The sequence below is a fragment of the Castor canadensis genome, chromosome 11, assembly GCF_047511655.1.
Source record: "Castor canadensis chromosome 11, mCasCan1.hap1v2, whole genome shotgun sequence".
NCBI classification, from domain to species: domain Eukaryota; kingdom Metazoa; phylum Chordata; class Mammalia; order Rodentia; family Castoridae; genus Castor; species Castor canadensis.
In genome coordinates, this window is record NC_133396.1 from 22,505,550 (window position 1) to 22,520,150 (window position 14,601).

Consider the following 14,601-nt stretch of genomic DNA (forward strand, 5'->3'; position numbering starts at 1 on the left):
GGAGGAAGGTACAAGCAGGGATCCCCTTCTCCAAGCCAGCAGCTTTTCCACTTCTCTTTCTGCTTCCTCCACTCAACACATAGTTATAAAGCCCAATTGTGTGCCAGGCTCTGGGTTTCTAGGCCCTGCCTTCCTGGGATCTAAAAAAAGGTGGATGGGGGCTTTGGGCTCTGGGGGGAGGGGAGGAGTCTTCAGAGAGCTGGGCACTGGTGACCAACTAGTCCCCCTTTATGGAGAAGAGACCTGTGTGTAGCCTTAGCATCTTGCCAGTCTGCGTGTGCAGGTAAGGGGCAGTTGGGTAACCTTGAGTGAGTCAACATACCTCTGAGCTTTTTTCTCCAAAATAAGTTCCAGATGCTCTTCTGACTCCTCCCCTAGTGTTGCTTTGGAGGTTTGAGGAGATGGCAGATAAGAAAACCCTCTGTGAATGAGAAGGTTTCCTCACTTTTGGAGCTTAAGATTATTAGAAAGAGGGCACAGTAATTTCCATTCATATATTCAATTAATTTAGAAACAAAATTAGCAAAAGCTAGGGATATATATAGCTCAGTGGTAGAATGCTTGCCTAGCATGCACAAGTCCCTGGGTTCCATCCCCAGTACCGCCAAAAAAGAAAAGAAGTAAAATTACGGAATTGGAGAGATCCCATTCTCTTGGAGCAGCTCCTGGGCCAGGGGAAGGGGAGGCCTTGGGAAATGAGAAATGGAGCCTCCAGGGGAGCATGTGTAGCATCTACCCTTTCCATCACTGGGACTGCTCTTCCCTCTCCTGGGGAATAGCAGCAGGCTGCATTTGCAGCAGGGAACCAAGGGTGAGTCAGTGAAGACTCAACTCAGAAATGGGTGGAAACAGGTCCTAGGGGACCAGGATCTCTGCATCCACTGAGGCCCCTGGCATTAGGACAGAATGGGAATGGGGGCACCTGTGAGCATGAGAGCATACACTGGGCAGGCACAGATGTATGTTCATGTGGCATGGTGAGCTGTGTCCACAGTGAACAATTAAACCCATATCTGGCACAGTCTGGGATTCAGGAACAGAGCAGCCTCAAGTGGGTGGTGATACTGCAGGGAAGGCTTGACACACAGAGGGGGCCAGGAGCAGAGAAGCCCTGTTACTGTTGCCCACTCTGTCCCCACCATCCCGGGTGCTGTCCACACAATTGCTCTGGTCCAGTTGGCACAGGGGTGCAGCTGTGGGGGAGCCTCATCTTTGCCTCTCTCCTCCTATAGAAGAGGAGCAAGATTCACTACCATATTGCCGTCATCATCAACTACCTGGGTCACTGCATCTCCTTGGTGGCCCTCCTTGTGGCCTTTGTCCTCTTTCTGCGGCTCAGGTGAGAAGACTGTGCACTGCTTCCTGCTATTCCTGGGCCCTCGAGCAGTAGGGAAGGAAGAGGCAGGGGTAACTCTGGGATGGGGTTGCTAAGAACAGATGTCCTGTCTCTGTCCTCAGTGGGAGGGGGCAAGATCTAATGGAGTCTCGGGTTTCTTGGAACCTCTGGCAGAGCCCTCAGAGCTCCAGAAGCTGCTGAGGGTACAGGGTGGAGGAGGACACAGCACAGACTTACCTGTGTCACCCACACCTAGGCTGGTCTGAACCTATCCAGGGTGATCAGGCAGGTGGAGCCCTAAAGGTGGAGTGGCAACCCACTTTGAGTTGGAATGTGCTAGGACCTGAGTAGAATGGGAGCAGGAGTGGAGCATCAGGGCTGCAAGACAGGAGGGGACTTCCCGTTGGAGGATTTGCTAACTCTGACTTGTAGTCCTTGCACTGCAGGGATTGAAGGGGGACCCTCAATAAGAAGCAGGTTCTTCCCAGGATATATCTGGATGGCCACAGTTGTGAAAAGCCCTGTGGGGCATCAGGAGAGTCTTGTGGCCACCTGTCTGTGACCTAGCCAGCCAGCCCCACTCACGCTCAGTCTCAGTTCCCCCATCCATGAATCCTGACTGGAGTGATGCTCAGTCCCTCATTCTCTCTCTCCTGTCATCTGCCTGCATGGCTCCCTCCTGCCCCAGGAGCATCCGGTGTCTGAGAAACATCATCCACTGGAACCTCATCTCAGCCTTCATCCTGCGCAATGCCACGTGGTTCGTGGTCCAGCTCACCATGAGCCCCGAGGTCCACCAGAGCAATGTGGTATGTCCTAGCAGGGAAAGCAGGACAGGGACAAGTCCAGGATCAGAAGAGGAGCCCAGGTGGTGCTGCCCTGCTGAGAGTCCCCAGCCAGGCCTTGGTGCCCATAAATAGAAGAAGGACCCTAAGGAGACACAGGGTGGGGTGCTGCCCCTGTTCCCCTTCAATCCCCTAATCACTGACACCTCTGTTGGGGGGGGCAGGGCTGGTGCAGGTTGGTGACAGCTGCCTACAATTACTTCCATGTGACCAACTTCTTCTGGATGTTTGGCGAGGGCTGCTACCTGCACACGGCCATCGTGCTCACCTACTCCACCGACCGGCTGCGCAAATGGATGTTTATCTGCATCGGCTGGGGTGAGCTAGGCAGGCCTTGGCCCAGCCTCTCTTCATCCAGACAGGCTAACGGGCTAGGGTCTAGGAGATGGAGGCCATGTTGGGCTGGTGGTGTGTGCACCCTTCTTGGGGTGGGGGTGACAGAGTCACCATGAAGGAGGCATTTGAGCTCAAGCTCAATCCCCAGAAACCCTGCTTCCTCTAGGCCCTGGGCTGCAATGGGGTTCTCCAAACCTGGCATCCCCCAGCATTGGCTGAAGAGCTCTGTGACAGCCCATCTCTCTCCCAGGTGTGCCTTTCCCCATCATTGTGGCCTGGGCCATCGGGAAGCTGTACTATGACAATGAGAAGTAAGTCACCTCCTTCACCTTCCTGAGTTCTGAGGTCGAGGTTTCCAACCTGGCTCTTGCTGGACATTCCCCAAGGGCCTTGGGACATTTCACTTTCCTGTTAGAACCTCAGCATCATTTATTTATTTTATTTGCTTGGGGAAGGAGGAGAGGCTGCTACAACCTACAAAGGCAGAAAGGTAGGGGCTGGGCTCACTCTGAAGGACCTTACCACTGTTCTGCCAGAGGTAAAGCTAGACAGGTAGGGTCCTGGTTCCTTTATCTCTCTTGAGCTTCAATGAGAGCAATCTCTGCAGCTAGGCTCTATCATTAAATATCTGCTTGACCTTGGGCTAATTACTACAGTGTGCCTCAGTTTCCTCATCTGCAAAATGGGCACCCCAATAGCACCTACCTCAGAGGGTTGTGGTGGGATAACATCACTAATAAATACATATTAAGCCTGTAGATTTGTGTCTCACACATAGTAAATGCTAACTAAATATTTTCTATGCACATTAAAACATGCTTTAACAAGAAGATTCCATTGATCTCACGAAAACAGGTCCAGTTGGTTTCAGAGGCTCCTTCCAGCTCTGGAACCTTCCTTGTGAAGGAGAGTCTTGAGTTCCCAGTCATCCCTGAAAACTAGACTTTATCTGCAGGGCTTCTCAACCATGCATCCTGAGAATCACCTGGGAAACACTACAAAGTGCAGATGCCCAGCTGCACCCCAGATAGCTGGATGCTCTGGATCCTGGGTGTGATCTGGGAACTGGGATTTTTTTTTTTTAAATACCCACCCAGATGAGTCCAGTGTGCAGCTAAGACTGAGACCCTCAGAGAGGAAGGAAAGGCAGCCAGGAGGGAAGCCAGGATGGCTACCAAATAAGTATCCTCAGGACAGAGCTGTCGGGTGGTCTGACTGCGGGTTCCAGTGGCAGCTCCTCCCCTCCCCCACAGAGCGGGCATGCACAGGACCATGAGAAATTATCTGCCACGTTTATGAGGAGGAGGCGGGGCTGGGTCTCAGGGCGGGAGTATGGGAAACCCTGGGCAGAGGTGCCTGCATCTGCAGTGTGTGTGTGTTGGAGGGAAAATGATTCCTGGGCTGAATAAAGGGGTCTGCACAGCCCTGATGCTCTACCTGGTGATAAGATGCAGACATTGCAGAAGAGTTCTCGCTGTGGGAAATTGGAAAAAACTTGCCCACCAGAGAAAGGCCCAAAGGTGGATCTGGCCCACAGATAGCTGCGTGGTGTTTTCTGAAAACTTGATTTTTGTGCCAACCTTTAAAAAATTAAGAGATCTCACATAAAACTTTAATTTCTGGTTTATGGCCACAACGTAAGATCTAGTTACTGTAGTTCTATGTGATCAAAAGGATACAGGACTTCCAGTCTTCCCTGTTCCAGTCTGCCCTGTCCCCACCCACTCCCTGGAGCTTGCTGGAGGGCAACTTGGGACAAAGCAAAGCAATTCTGCCTCCTGCACCAGGCAGGTGGCACCTGCGAAGTTCTCCCTTTAAAGGTTCAGGCCACAATTGGACAGATTCAGACAAGGACTGCTAATTGTTGGATGTCTACTCCACCAGCACCCCAGTGGGCTTGATCAGCCACAGGCACCACCTGGGGGCCACAGAGAGGGGATTGGACTAAGGAAGCTATGCTGTGTTGGGCTCTGGCCTGTTTCTGGACCACTCCATGGCTTTTTCCATAGTCCCGCTCCCTCCTCAGTGCTTGCTTCCAACTTCCCACCCCACAACAAAGAACACTGTCCGCTTCACAGGTGGGATAACTAAGGGCAGTGCAGTGGGACCAACAGGCCTGGCCTTCTGCCAGGGCTGGAGTCGGGGCACCCACATCCTGGCGCTGAGCCCAACTGTGCTCTGGCCAAGCCCTTGGCCCTCCCTGTGCCACTGAAACTGAGTGGATGATTCCTCCTTCTCTGGCATTCTAGGTGCTGGTTTGGCAAACGACCTGGGGTATACACTGACTACATCTACCAAGGCCCCATGATCCTGGTCCTGCTGGTAAGAACCTGGGTAGGGGGCAGGAGATAGGTCACAGTGCCTGCCCTAGATAGAAAGGACCCCTTTGCTTAGATGTGGGGCTTCCCAGAGGGAGCCCCAGGCCAAGAATTAATGTGAAGATATTCACTAGGTAGAGGGAGAGCAGTAGGGGCATTGAGAAGGCTGAGGGCCTGGCCTATCTGTTCTAGCACCCCAATCCTGCATATCCCTGCTGCCCTGTGCCCACTGTGTGCTCACATTGCAGATCAACTTTATCTTCCTTTTTAATATCGTCCGCATCCTCATGACCAAGCTCCGTGCATCCACCACGTCTGAGACCATTCAGTACAGGTACCAGGCTCCCACCTGCCCCACCCTGGGGGCTTCAGTGCTCCCAGCCTCTGAGCCAGAGTCTTCCTCAAGGCCTGGAGATCCTCCTGGCACTGCAGCTCCCCCTGCCTCAAACACTCCTGAGATCTGCCACCCTCCTCCCCCAGACCCACCCTCTTCACGGAGCTAGAGCTTGCCCCTTCTGGGTGGCCTGTGACTCTGGCCCCACCCCCCCCATCCCAGGAAGGCTGTGAAGGCCACACTGGTGCTGCTGCCCCTCCTGGGCATCACCTACATGCTGTTCTTCGTCAACCCTGGGGAGGACGAGGTCTCCCGAGTTGTCTTCATCTACTTCAACTCCTTCCTGGAATCCTTCCAGGTACAGCTGCCCTCCCCTTGCTCTGCCCAGCTGCCCGCTCTGGAGGGGCCAGGTCTGCACCTGCTTAAGGGGGATTCTCCTGGCAGAGGCATGAAGGCCCTGAGACTGGGAGAGGCTGGGCAGCCACACTGGGTGGGGCTCCACCCACACAAGCCTCTGACTGTCCCTTGTTGCTCCCCTCCAACCTCCCCAGGGCTTCTTCGTGTCTGTGTTCTACTGTTTCCTCAACAGTGAGGTAAGGACCTGGGCTAGGGCTGGGCTTAGATTCTGAGGCTATTGGGACTGGAGACTGTTCCCCTCCCACCTCCTCCTGCCCCAGGGCTGGGTCTCCTCCCTACCCTCATGTCCCCATGGGATGCTGCTGGGAGTCCTGGGAAGGTCCCTGTCCTTACCCATCTGCATCCATGATTTTAGGCCTGTTCTTTTCCCCTAGGCTGTTGGCATGGGGTGGGGGGTTTCTGGAAGCTAAAACTTTCAGTCTGTCTTTTAGGGGAGCCTGAAAACTGAGGAGGCCAAGTCCTGGAGTAGGAATGAGGGCGCTGTCTGGTAAAGGCCAGATAGTGCCTTGATGTGGATTAGAAAATTTTCTCACTTGAGAAAATTGTTCCAACAAACAGCAAACCAATAGTGTTAACAATGTGAACGTCGCCCCCTTCTGGGAACTCTGTGCACCACACACCTTGACTGCTGATTGTGGCAACCCAGGGGAGAGAGCCAGTCCCGAGCCGCGGGTTCAGTGGTCGCACTCTGCCCCATGTCCACAGGTCCGCTCTGCCATCCGGAAGAGGTGGCATCGATGGCAGGACAAGCACTCGATCCGTGCCCGTGTGGCCCGCACCATGTCCATCCCCACGTCCCCCACCCGGGTCAGCTTCCACAGCATCAAGCAGTCCACAGCAGTCTGAGCTGCAGGCCACGAAGTGGCCCTGAGACCTGAAACTGAGGCAATGACAGTCCAGCTCAACTACTCTGTCCATGGAGGCGACAACCTTCCCACTCCCTCTCCCCCACCTAGCAGTGGCTCTGAGAGCCTGGGAAGGCCCTACCCCAGCCCAGCCCAGCCCAGCCCAGCCCAGCAGGAGTTCTGGGCTAATGAGTGGACAAGAGCTCCCAGCACTGAGCCAGGCCCAGAGCCTCTGGCTTCTTGCTGTCCCTATCTTCCCTTGAGAATGGAAATGAAAATGGATGGAGATGGGGAGCTGGGTCCTTTGAGAGCTGTCTTCTCCAAGAGCACAACATGACCAGCCCACTGGAGATCTGGGGTCCTCAGCAACTGTGGGGAGGCCACATGCCACCCAGGGCATCATGGGAAACTCTCATGACAGCATCCCAGCACCATGATGCCTCTGGGCCTTAGCAATGCCTTTGGACACCACTGAGAACCAAGGCCATGTGGTCTGGTCAGGAACCCTGGAGATATCATTAGAAATCAGGTGACATCATCAAATATTGGGCCACATCACTAGAAATCACTCCACCCCACCAGAACATCATCGACACTGTGGCACTGCCATAGAAATGCCCTGCCTTGCTGCTTTGCACCCTTGGACATATACTCCCCTGCAGGCCACTCTGGCTTGCCCTCACTTCCCCACCAACAGTCCCCTCACCTTGACTCCTCTGCCACCTCCTGCCTTTGGGTATCTCCCCATCTGTGAGAAAATGGAGGGCTAGGAGTGTAACTCAGGGGTAGAGCACTTACCTAGCATGCACAAGGCCCTGGGTTCGATCCCCAGCACTGAAAGAAAACAAAACCAAAAATTTCTTGTGAGATGGGAGCTGGGCTCTGAGGGAGAACTGAGGCATGCCCCAGCCTCCCTTTGCAAAGAGAGAGACCTTTGGAGTCTTTGGCCTGCTGGCTTCAATGGCTGGCCTTGGGGCAGGCTCACTAGCTGAGCGAAGAGAGAAAGGAGGCCCTCTCTGCACAAGTACCCTGGACCAGGAAAGGTGTCTCCTCAGGACAACTAGCTGGCAGAACACTTACCCCAGATGTGGACTGACCCAGACCCCTATAACCAGAGGGTTGGGCAGCCAGAGTAGGGCGGGGGAGGCACTAGGAGATGAGGGTATCTGCTGTGAGGAGGCAGCTGATGTAAATAATATTTATCTTTTCAACCACATTTGTGAAGCCTACATTCTGCTGGGGCTGGGCGAGGGGTATCTCTGACACATCCTTGGGACAAGGTTTCTAGGACAAATTTGAGAGGAAGACAAGGAGGGTGAGACTAGACAAGGAGGGTAGCAGAAAGGGTGGGAGACACACCAGCACCACTGCAGGTAGCTGGAGCTTCATTTGCTGGGGAGCTGGAGTGGGACCATACCCACCTCACCTGAGATGTTGATCCACCAACTCCTGTCACTCACTGGTTGAGGGCTGCTTCCAGGGGACATTAATGTCCTGCAATTCCCCCATCCATGCCAGCCACTGAAAGAGCTCTCAGGCCAACGCCAGCATGTACCACACTGTAAGGGCAGTAGGGTGTGGGTGGGACACCAGATCTCCACCAGGGTGCCTGGATCTAGCCTCTGGGTCTCTGGTGCGCTCGCATGCATGCCTGTGCACATGGATGCATAAAAGAGCATGTGGCATCAGGACGCCAGGGACAGACAAAGATGACTGTGATTCTGAGAGCTCCACAACTTCTGCCAGGGGAGGGAAAACCTGAGGTGTTCTTGAAGGCCACATGGGGTGCCCTGTCCTGAGAATTCTCCAAGCTCTGCGCCCTTACGCAGAGATGAGGAGGGAGACCCAGGAAATGGCAGGACAGGGGTATGGGCCAATGACTTCCAGAAGAATTTGGGGTAGGAGGTGGGGGCAACCTGGGGAAAATGGGGGATAGCCCTCATGGCTGACATGAAGAACCAGAAGTGACTAATGAGTGCTAAGTCATCACAGCTGAGACACTGTTCACTCTGTCTCTCACCCAGCGCTGGAGGAGTAAGAGAGTCAGGCTGTCTCTGGACCATGTTGTGGGATGGGAGTGCGTTCCAAGGACACGGGAGGCCAACACACAGACCAGGGGCGGTGCCGGGGCACCACTGTGGCTCCTGGTCGCTCCAGCTGTTGAGCTCTTTCCAAGCGCCTCCTGTGTGGGAGGGGAGAGGTGATCAGCAGCCCCTGGACAGATGCCAGGAACCTATCCAGAGCCTCTGGTTCTGGAGGACTGTGGGAGCTTGTGGTCATCAGAGAAGTCAGAGGGGGTGCCTGAGAAGGCCTGGCCTCCGCCCCCCGCCCCCACATCCAGAGACTGCAAGGAAGAGCAGCTGCTGGACCTAGACCAGGCATCTGAGGCCATTCTACTACAAGACTGAGCTCGTGGGACAGGGAAGGAGTGTGTGTGTGGAGGAAGGGAGTTGGTGATACACATCACTATACTACAAGGAGAGGCCCAGAAATTGCAGACTGGAAGCCTCTGAGACCCCAAGACAGTCCTTTCCTTTATGCCCAAAAGAATTTTTCTCCATGCCTCATCCAAGGCCACTAAAAGTCCCCTGAGCCCATTTCTCCTTAAGACCCTCCTCATGGGTGCAGAAAAACAGAAGAAAAGCCACCCTGTTTCCCAGTCCTGGCTAGCCCTCCCTGAGGGGAGCGCGGCTCCTGCCCTAGGACTCTGATATCCTCTCCAGGCTCCTATGCTACAGACCAGCCACCCTGGGACCAGATCTGGAGCAGCCAGATCTGGGGAAAACATGTATGAGGGAGGGAGGAAGGGTTTGGAGTCTAGACAGTACTTCATTGAGGCCACCTGTAGATTGCTTTGTCATCCACAAAATCCTTTATAACATGTATTATTTAATCCTCAACTAGCCCAGCAAGGTCAGAAACAGCCCATTTTGCACTAGAGGGAAGTGAGACCTAATGACTCACCTGAGCTAGAAGGCCTGGCTCACTGTCCAGAGCTCTGTCCCCCCTCAGCTGGCTGGAGGCCATAGGCCTTGGGTTGGGAGACCAAGGCCTGTGAAGCAGCTTTGAGGCAAGGAGGCAGCAAGGAGGGCTAGGCTTCAGACTGACATGGGACATGTCCCAGGTGAAGATGAGACTAGCCAAAGTGGTCCAGCTACTGAGGCCAGCTTGGTGGGAGCAATACAAGTTCTATACACCCAGCATCTCTTTTCCACCTTCTCCACACTCTCCAGTCCTTAAAATAACACTTAGCTGTCAACTGTGTAGCACAAGGCACCAGAAGCCATGGAGGGCCTCCACACTCCACCCAGACTCTGCCCAACCTCTGTGGGGGCTGCCACTGACCTCCAACTCATGGGTCAAATTCAACTGCCCACATAGGGCCACCAGAAGGGGAGAGGATGCTCTGCAACCCAACAGTTGATCATTACCGAGTGTTCCTGGGCTCTGGGCCTCACAAATCAAGCTCATCTACTCACTTCAGGCCTGTGAAGTAGATGCTGCCATCCCCATTTAACTGATGGGTAAACTGGAGTCCAGAGAGGGTAAGACACTTACCTGAGGGCACCCAGTAGTGGCATGACTAAATGAGAATCCAAGGGGGCCCCATGCAGCCTCCATGGTGTTCAACCCTAGGTAGCAGGAGTTCTTTGCAAGGCAGCCCTCTCTGTTCCCCTCTGCCCCCCGCCTCTTACAGTACCCTCCCCAAGGACATTCTTCAGTGTCCCAGTCCATGGACAAACAGCATTCAGTTTATCTCTGGAGTTAGAGCCCGCAGAGCATGGGCCTCATGTAGGCCACCTCCCAATGTCCCCCAGCCCATCCCAGCTCCACCTGGGAGCATGGCCTCCCAGCCTCCCTGCTGGCCCACCAGCAGCTTGGAGTCCAGAGAGGCCTCTCACTATGAGGGATGCACTAGGTCATTTGGAGATAACTCCTCTCCTCTGTCACTCCAGGGAATCCCGGACAGTCCCTTACTGCCCATGTCATTGCCTATTGGGCCTAGGTCAGGAGCAGGGGGCCTCTTAGGGATCCAGGGGGGTTGGGGCACCAGCTTGGGTGGGCAGCATGGGATAGGTGCCCCTGCCTCTCTCACCTTCATCCCCAGAGCAGGGAGCAAATGGCCATCTCGTCTATCCCCAGGTCTGCACCAGCTCCAGATCACTTGGGAAGGTGTTGGGCCAGGGAGCCAGGACGGGAGAGGAGCCAGGGAGCTGGGTGCCTTACCTGCTTTCTGAAGCAGCCGCCCTGGGTGAGATCTGCCTCCCACACTGCCCTGAGTGGATGGAGCTAAGTGCCACCTAGGTTCAAAGAGAAAGCAGAAACCTTGCCCCTCACTGTCAGCACCAAGAGCCCAGCTCCTAGCTAAGGGGGCAGCAGGAAAATGGGTCAAATGTGGAGGCCAGGGGCTGAGTGTCTGCAGAATCTAATAGCAGAATTACAGCCTGGAAAGTGGGCCGAGGCCCCAAAGGGCACCAGCCGCTCAGGTGAATGTTTCAACCAGGGAACCAAGTGGCCACACAGATGGGCTGATGGGCTGGGTGTGGGTGAGAAGAGGGAGCTTCTGGGGAAGCAGGAGTTGAACAGGTCCCTGAAAGCCTTCACACCCTGCCAGACTCCATGAAGGAAAGGAGCCTTCAGAGAATTCTTCCAGCCCAGTGTAGATCAGGGAGGAAGGTAAGCTTCATCTGGTGGGCCCATGTTCTCTGGACCCCAGATGGCTCACAGAGTCCTGAAGAACCTAAATGAGACCTGTCCTGAGGACAGTCCACTGCAGGGGACTGGTGTTGGTCCTTGGTCTTTTGTTTTTGTTCTTTTTATTATGGTAAAAGCCACATAACATAAAACAATTTCAGCCATGTTAATATGTACGGTTCAGTGACATAAAATATATTCACACCCCAAAATATGTATAATTATTATATCAATAAAAATGCATTCACAGTGTTGTACAACTGTCACCATTATCTAGTTGTAGATGTTTTTATAACCCCCAATGGAGACACCATACCCACCCGGCAGTCTCTCCATTCCTCCCTCCCCCAACCCGGGCCACAAAGAATCTGCTTTCTGTTTCTCTAGATTTGCCAATTGTGGATATTTCAGACAGTGGAGTCAATCACACAATACAAGGTTCATCCACATTGTAGCACATATGGGGAAATCACTCCTTTTTATGGCTAAATGATGTTCCATTGCCTAGAGAAGCCACGATTTCTCTCTTCATTGTTTGGTGGCCTCTTGAGTTTTTCCCAAGTTATCATGAATGATGCTGCTATGAGCATGTAAAAGATTTTGTTTCAATTCTTGTGGATATGCACAATGGTGAAATTTCTGGGTCATATGATAATTGTTTGAGCAAGGAACCACAGTGGCTCTGCCATTTTACATTTGCAGGAGGTCTTTGTTTCTCTGCACCCTCACTTCATACTGGTTGTTTGATCAGAGCCAACATAGCAGACATGTTGATCCTGGTTCTTAAAAGATTCAAGACCCCCCCCCCCAGCTTGTGAGCAGGGCCCTAGCAGCCCTCAGTGAGGGGCTGCTTGTCTGTCTGGAAGCTAAGTGCTTGAACTCAGAGAGATGCACACAGTAGGGACACTGCCACATGCTATGATGAGAACCGCACAAGCTAAGCATTCTCCCTTACCAAATGCCCCCTAGTCAATGCATTGGTGTCCCCTCCAATGAGCGCCCTCCAAAGGGCAGCTGGCAGCCTCCTTCCCTGCCCACTTTTCCTCTTACTTGCTGGTAAGCAAGTCACCATTCAGTTGCATTTGTTCCTTAATGTGTTTTTGACAATTCTTTTGTCATTGTATTTACTGTTTGTAATCTAATTAAATGTTGTATTAATGGATAACTCAGAAGTACACAAACAAGAAGAAATGTTTCTTATGAAAATTCAGTTGAATCCTTTGAAAGACATTATAAATGAGTCACAAAAGATAGCAGTCAAATAGGTGTTGGCAAGTCAAAGAGAACTAACTAGGGAGAGGGGATTGTCAAACTCTCAGGGGGGTTCTGCTTGGTGACTGCTTTACAAGGTCCTTTAAACTCATCCAGCACTTCACAGAATCCAGAGATGGACATGGGAGATGTGTTTCATCTCTGTGGGGGTCCCAAACATGGTGACTCAGAACTGAAGAGGATGGACATGTAGGAGAGACCTTAAGGAAGGCCAGTGACCATGCTTGCTCTTTGGAGGTTAAAATAACCTATATGTTATGGATTGATTTATCACCCCAAAAAGATAAGTTGAAGTCCTAACCCCTTAAGACCTGAGAATGTGGCCTTATTCCGAAATAGGGTCTTTGTAGATTAATTAAGTTAAGATGAGGCCATTAGGGTGGGCCCTAAGTCATTGTGACTGGTGTCCTTATAAGAAGAGAAGTGACAAAGAGACAGATAGCAAGAATGCCATGTGACAACAGATGCAGAGATTGGAGTGATACAGCTGCAAGCCAGGGTAGCCCCAAGTCATCCAGTCATCACCCAGGAAGAAGTAAGGATGGAAGCTACCCAAATTGTCTGAGAGAGCACAACTCAGCTCACACCTTGATTTCAGACTGTGTGTAGGTTAGGCTACCATAACAAGCACAATAGACTGGGGGCTTAAGAAGCAACAGACATTTATTTCTCACAGTTTTAGAGCCTGCAAAGTACAAAATCAAGGTGTTGACCAATTCAGTTGCTGGTGAGGATTCAGTTCCTGGTTTGCAAAGGGTCACCTTCTCTCGGTATTCTCCCAAGGCCAACAGGTATCATCATCCACATAGACAGGCAGGCACTAATCCCATAGGGAGGCCCCTGCTTCGTGACAGAATTACCTCCCAAAGTCCCACCACTAATGCCATCACATTGTGGGCTAGGCTTCCAAATATGAATTTTGAGGGACACAACATTCAATCCCTTGTTGATTTCTATGCCAACACAATGAATATCTATTTTTTTAAGCCATGTGGTTGGTGATCATGTGGGGGTCTTTTGAAAGATTCCCCTCTTCAATCAACCTTTTCAGTGAACCCAGTCCTGATGGTTACCATCCACGTCCCTGAGTGAGCACTGTGTATAGGTTAGCCATAGGTTCTGCCACTCGACAGCCTGAATTTGGATCTGCTTCCTCTCCTTACCTGCCCTGTTCCTCAGTCCTCCGATAAATAAACTGAATCTCTCACTCACGCTACCCACACTGTTTCCACAGCATGACCGAGAACAGCATGAGGGACAGACAAGATTCCTGTCTTCATGGAGCTTGTGCCCCGCTAGTGGGAGCCAGAAAACCAAAAGGCAAACACCCGAATAACTAAAAACCTGAGCTAGCAAGAAGTGGTATGCAGAAGGTAAAACCTGAGACATGGGAGTGATGTGTAAGAATGGGACTACTTTTTTCTGGAAGAAGTGATGGGGATGGCGTTGGAGCCAAAGCCTGAATGACATGAATCAGCAGCAAGTCGCACGGGCCACGCCTTCAGGAGGCCTTGGGGCAGAGACAGAGCAGCAGGGCTAAGAGACTTCAAGCTGGGGCTGGGGGCTCTGATTGGGGTATAGTGGGGGTCCAGGAGTGGGGCATAAGCCTATGCTGTGTCCACACCACCACAAGCCCTGGAGACTTGACCACAGGGACAGAATCCCATCCTGCAGCTGTCCCAGTAAACCATGGGAAGCCAAGCACATAGGGCTGCTGTGCTGGTGGCTGGTGGCAGAGCTCACCTCTAGCAGGGAGGTTGTCACAGCATCAGAGGGAAAACTTGCTTAGCACCAGCTAGTGAGGGACAGAGGACAGCCACAGGTCAGCTGGGAGAGAATGGAAACCCAGATGATCAGCTCCAGCCCACACATCTCTCCCTTCTGGTTCTGGGGCCCCAGGGTACATCCTGTGTATACCACTGCTTTGACAATCCCACTCCTCAACTGCACTCTATCATGGGTGGCCTAGATAAGCCTGGATAGGACATCCTGGGTGACCTGTGAGAGAACATGGGCCACAGAGCTGGAGTAGAAACCCACCGAGCCAGCACCTGGGGCTCCTGACTCCAGATCCAGTGCTCACAGTTATTCAGGTTCTTTCTTTCCAGTTAGAAGTCTGTCTCACCTCTCTCAGAGGAGAGGCAAGGAGAATGGCATAAAATCCAGCTCAAAATGTTTGTGAGAAATCAAAGTCCAGTGATTT

At 52.7% G+C, this 14,601-nt stretch overlaps 1 protein-coding gene across 2 annotated transcripts in view; it reads left to right on the forward strand.

The window, feature by feature from the left end:
- Crhr1 (corticotropin releasing hormone receptor 1) overlaps positions 1-11,388 on the forward strand; it is a 52,349-nt gene extending 40,961 nt beyond the window's left edge. For both annotated transcript variants that reach the window (XM_020161361.2, XM_074045816.1), the window contains 9 exons: positions 1,233-1,339; positions 2,025-2,145; positions 2,346-2,499; positions 2,768-2,828; positions 4,767-4,839; positions 5,084-5,169; positions 5,392-5,527; positions 5,721-5,762; positions 6,292-11,388. In XM_020161361.2, coding sequence (XP_020016950.1) covers positions 1,233-1,339; positions 2,025-2,145; positions 2,346-2,499; positions 2,768-2,828; positions 4,767-4,839; positions 5,084-5,169; positions 5,392-5,527; positions 5,721-5,762; positions 6,292-6,432 — 921 coding nt within the window. In that variant the 3' untranslated portion in view covers positions 6,433-11,388. The remainder of the gene's footprint in view (positions 1-1,232; positions 1,340-2,024; positions 2,146-2,345; positions 2,500-2,767; positions 2,829-4,766; positions 4,840-5,083; positions 5,170-5,391; positions 5,528-5,720; positions 5,763-6,291) is intronic.
- Positions 11,389-14,601: the final 3,213 nt, after the last annotated feature.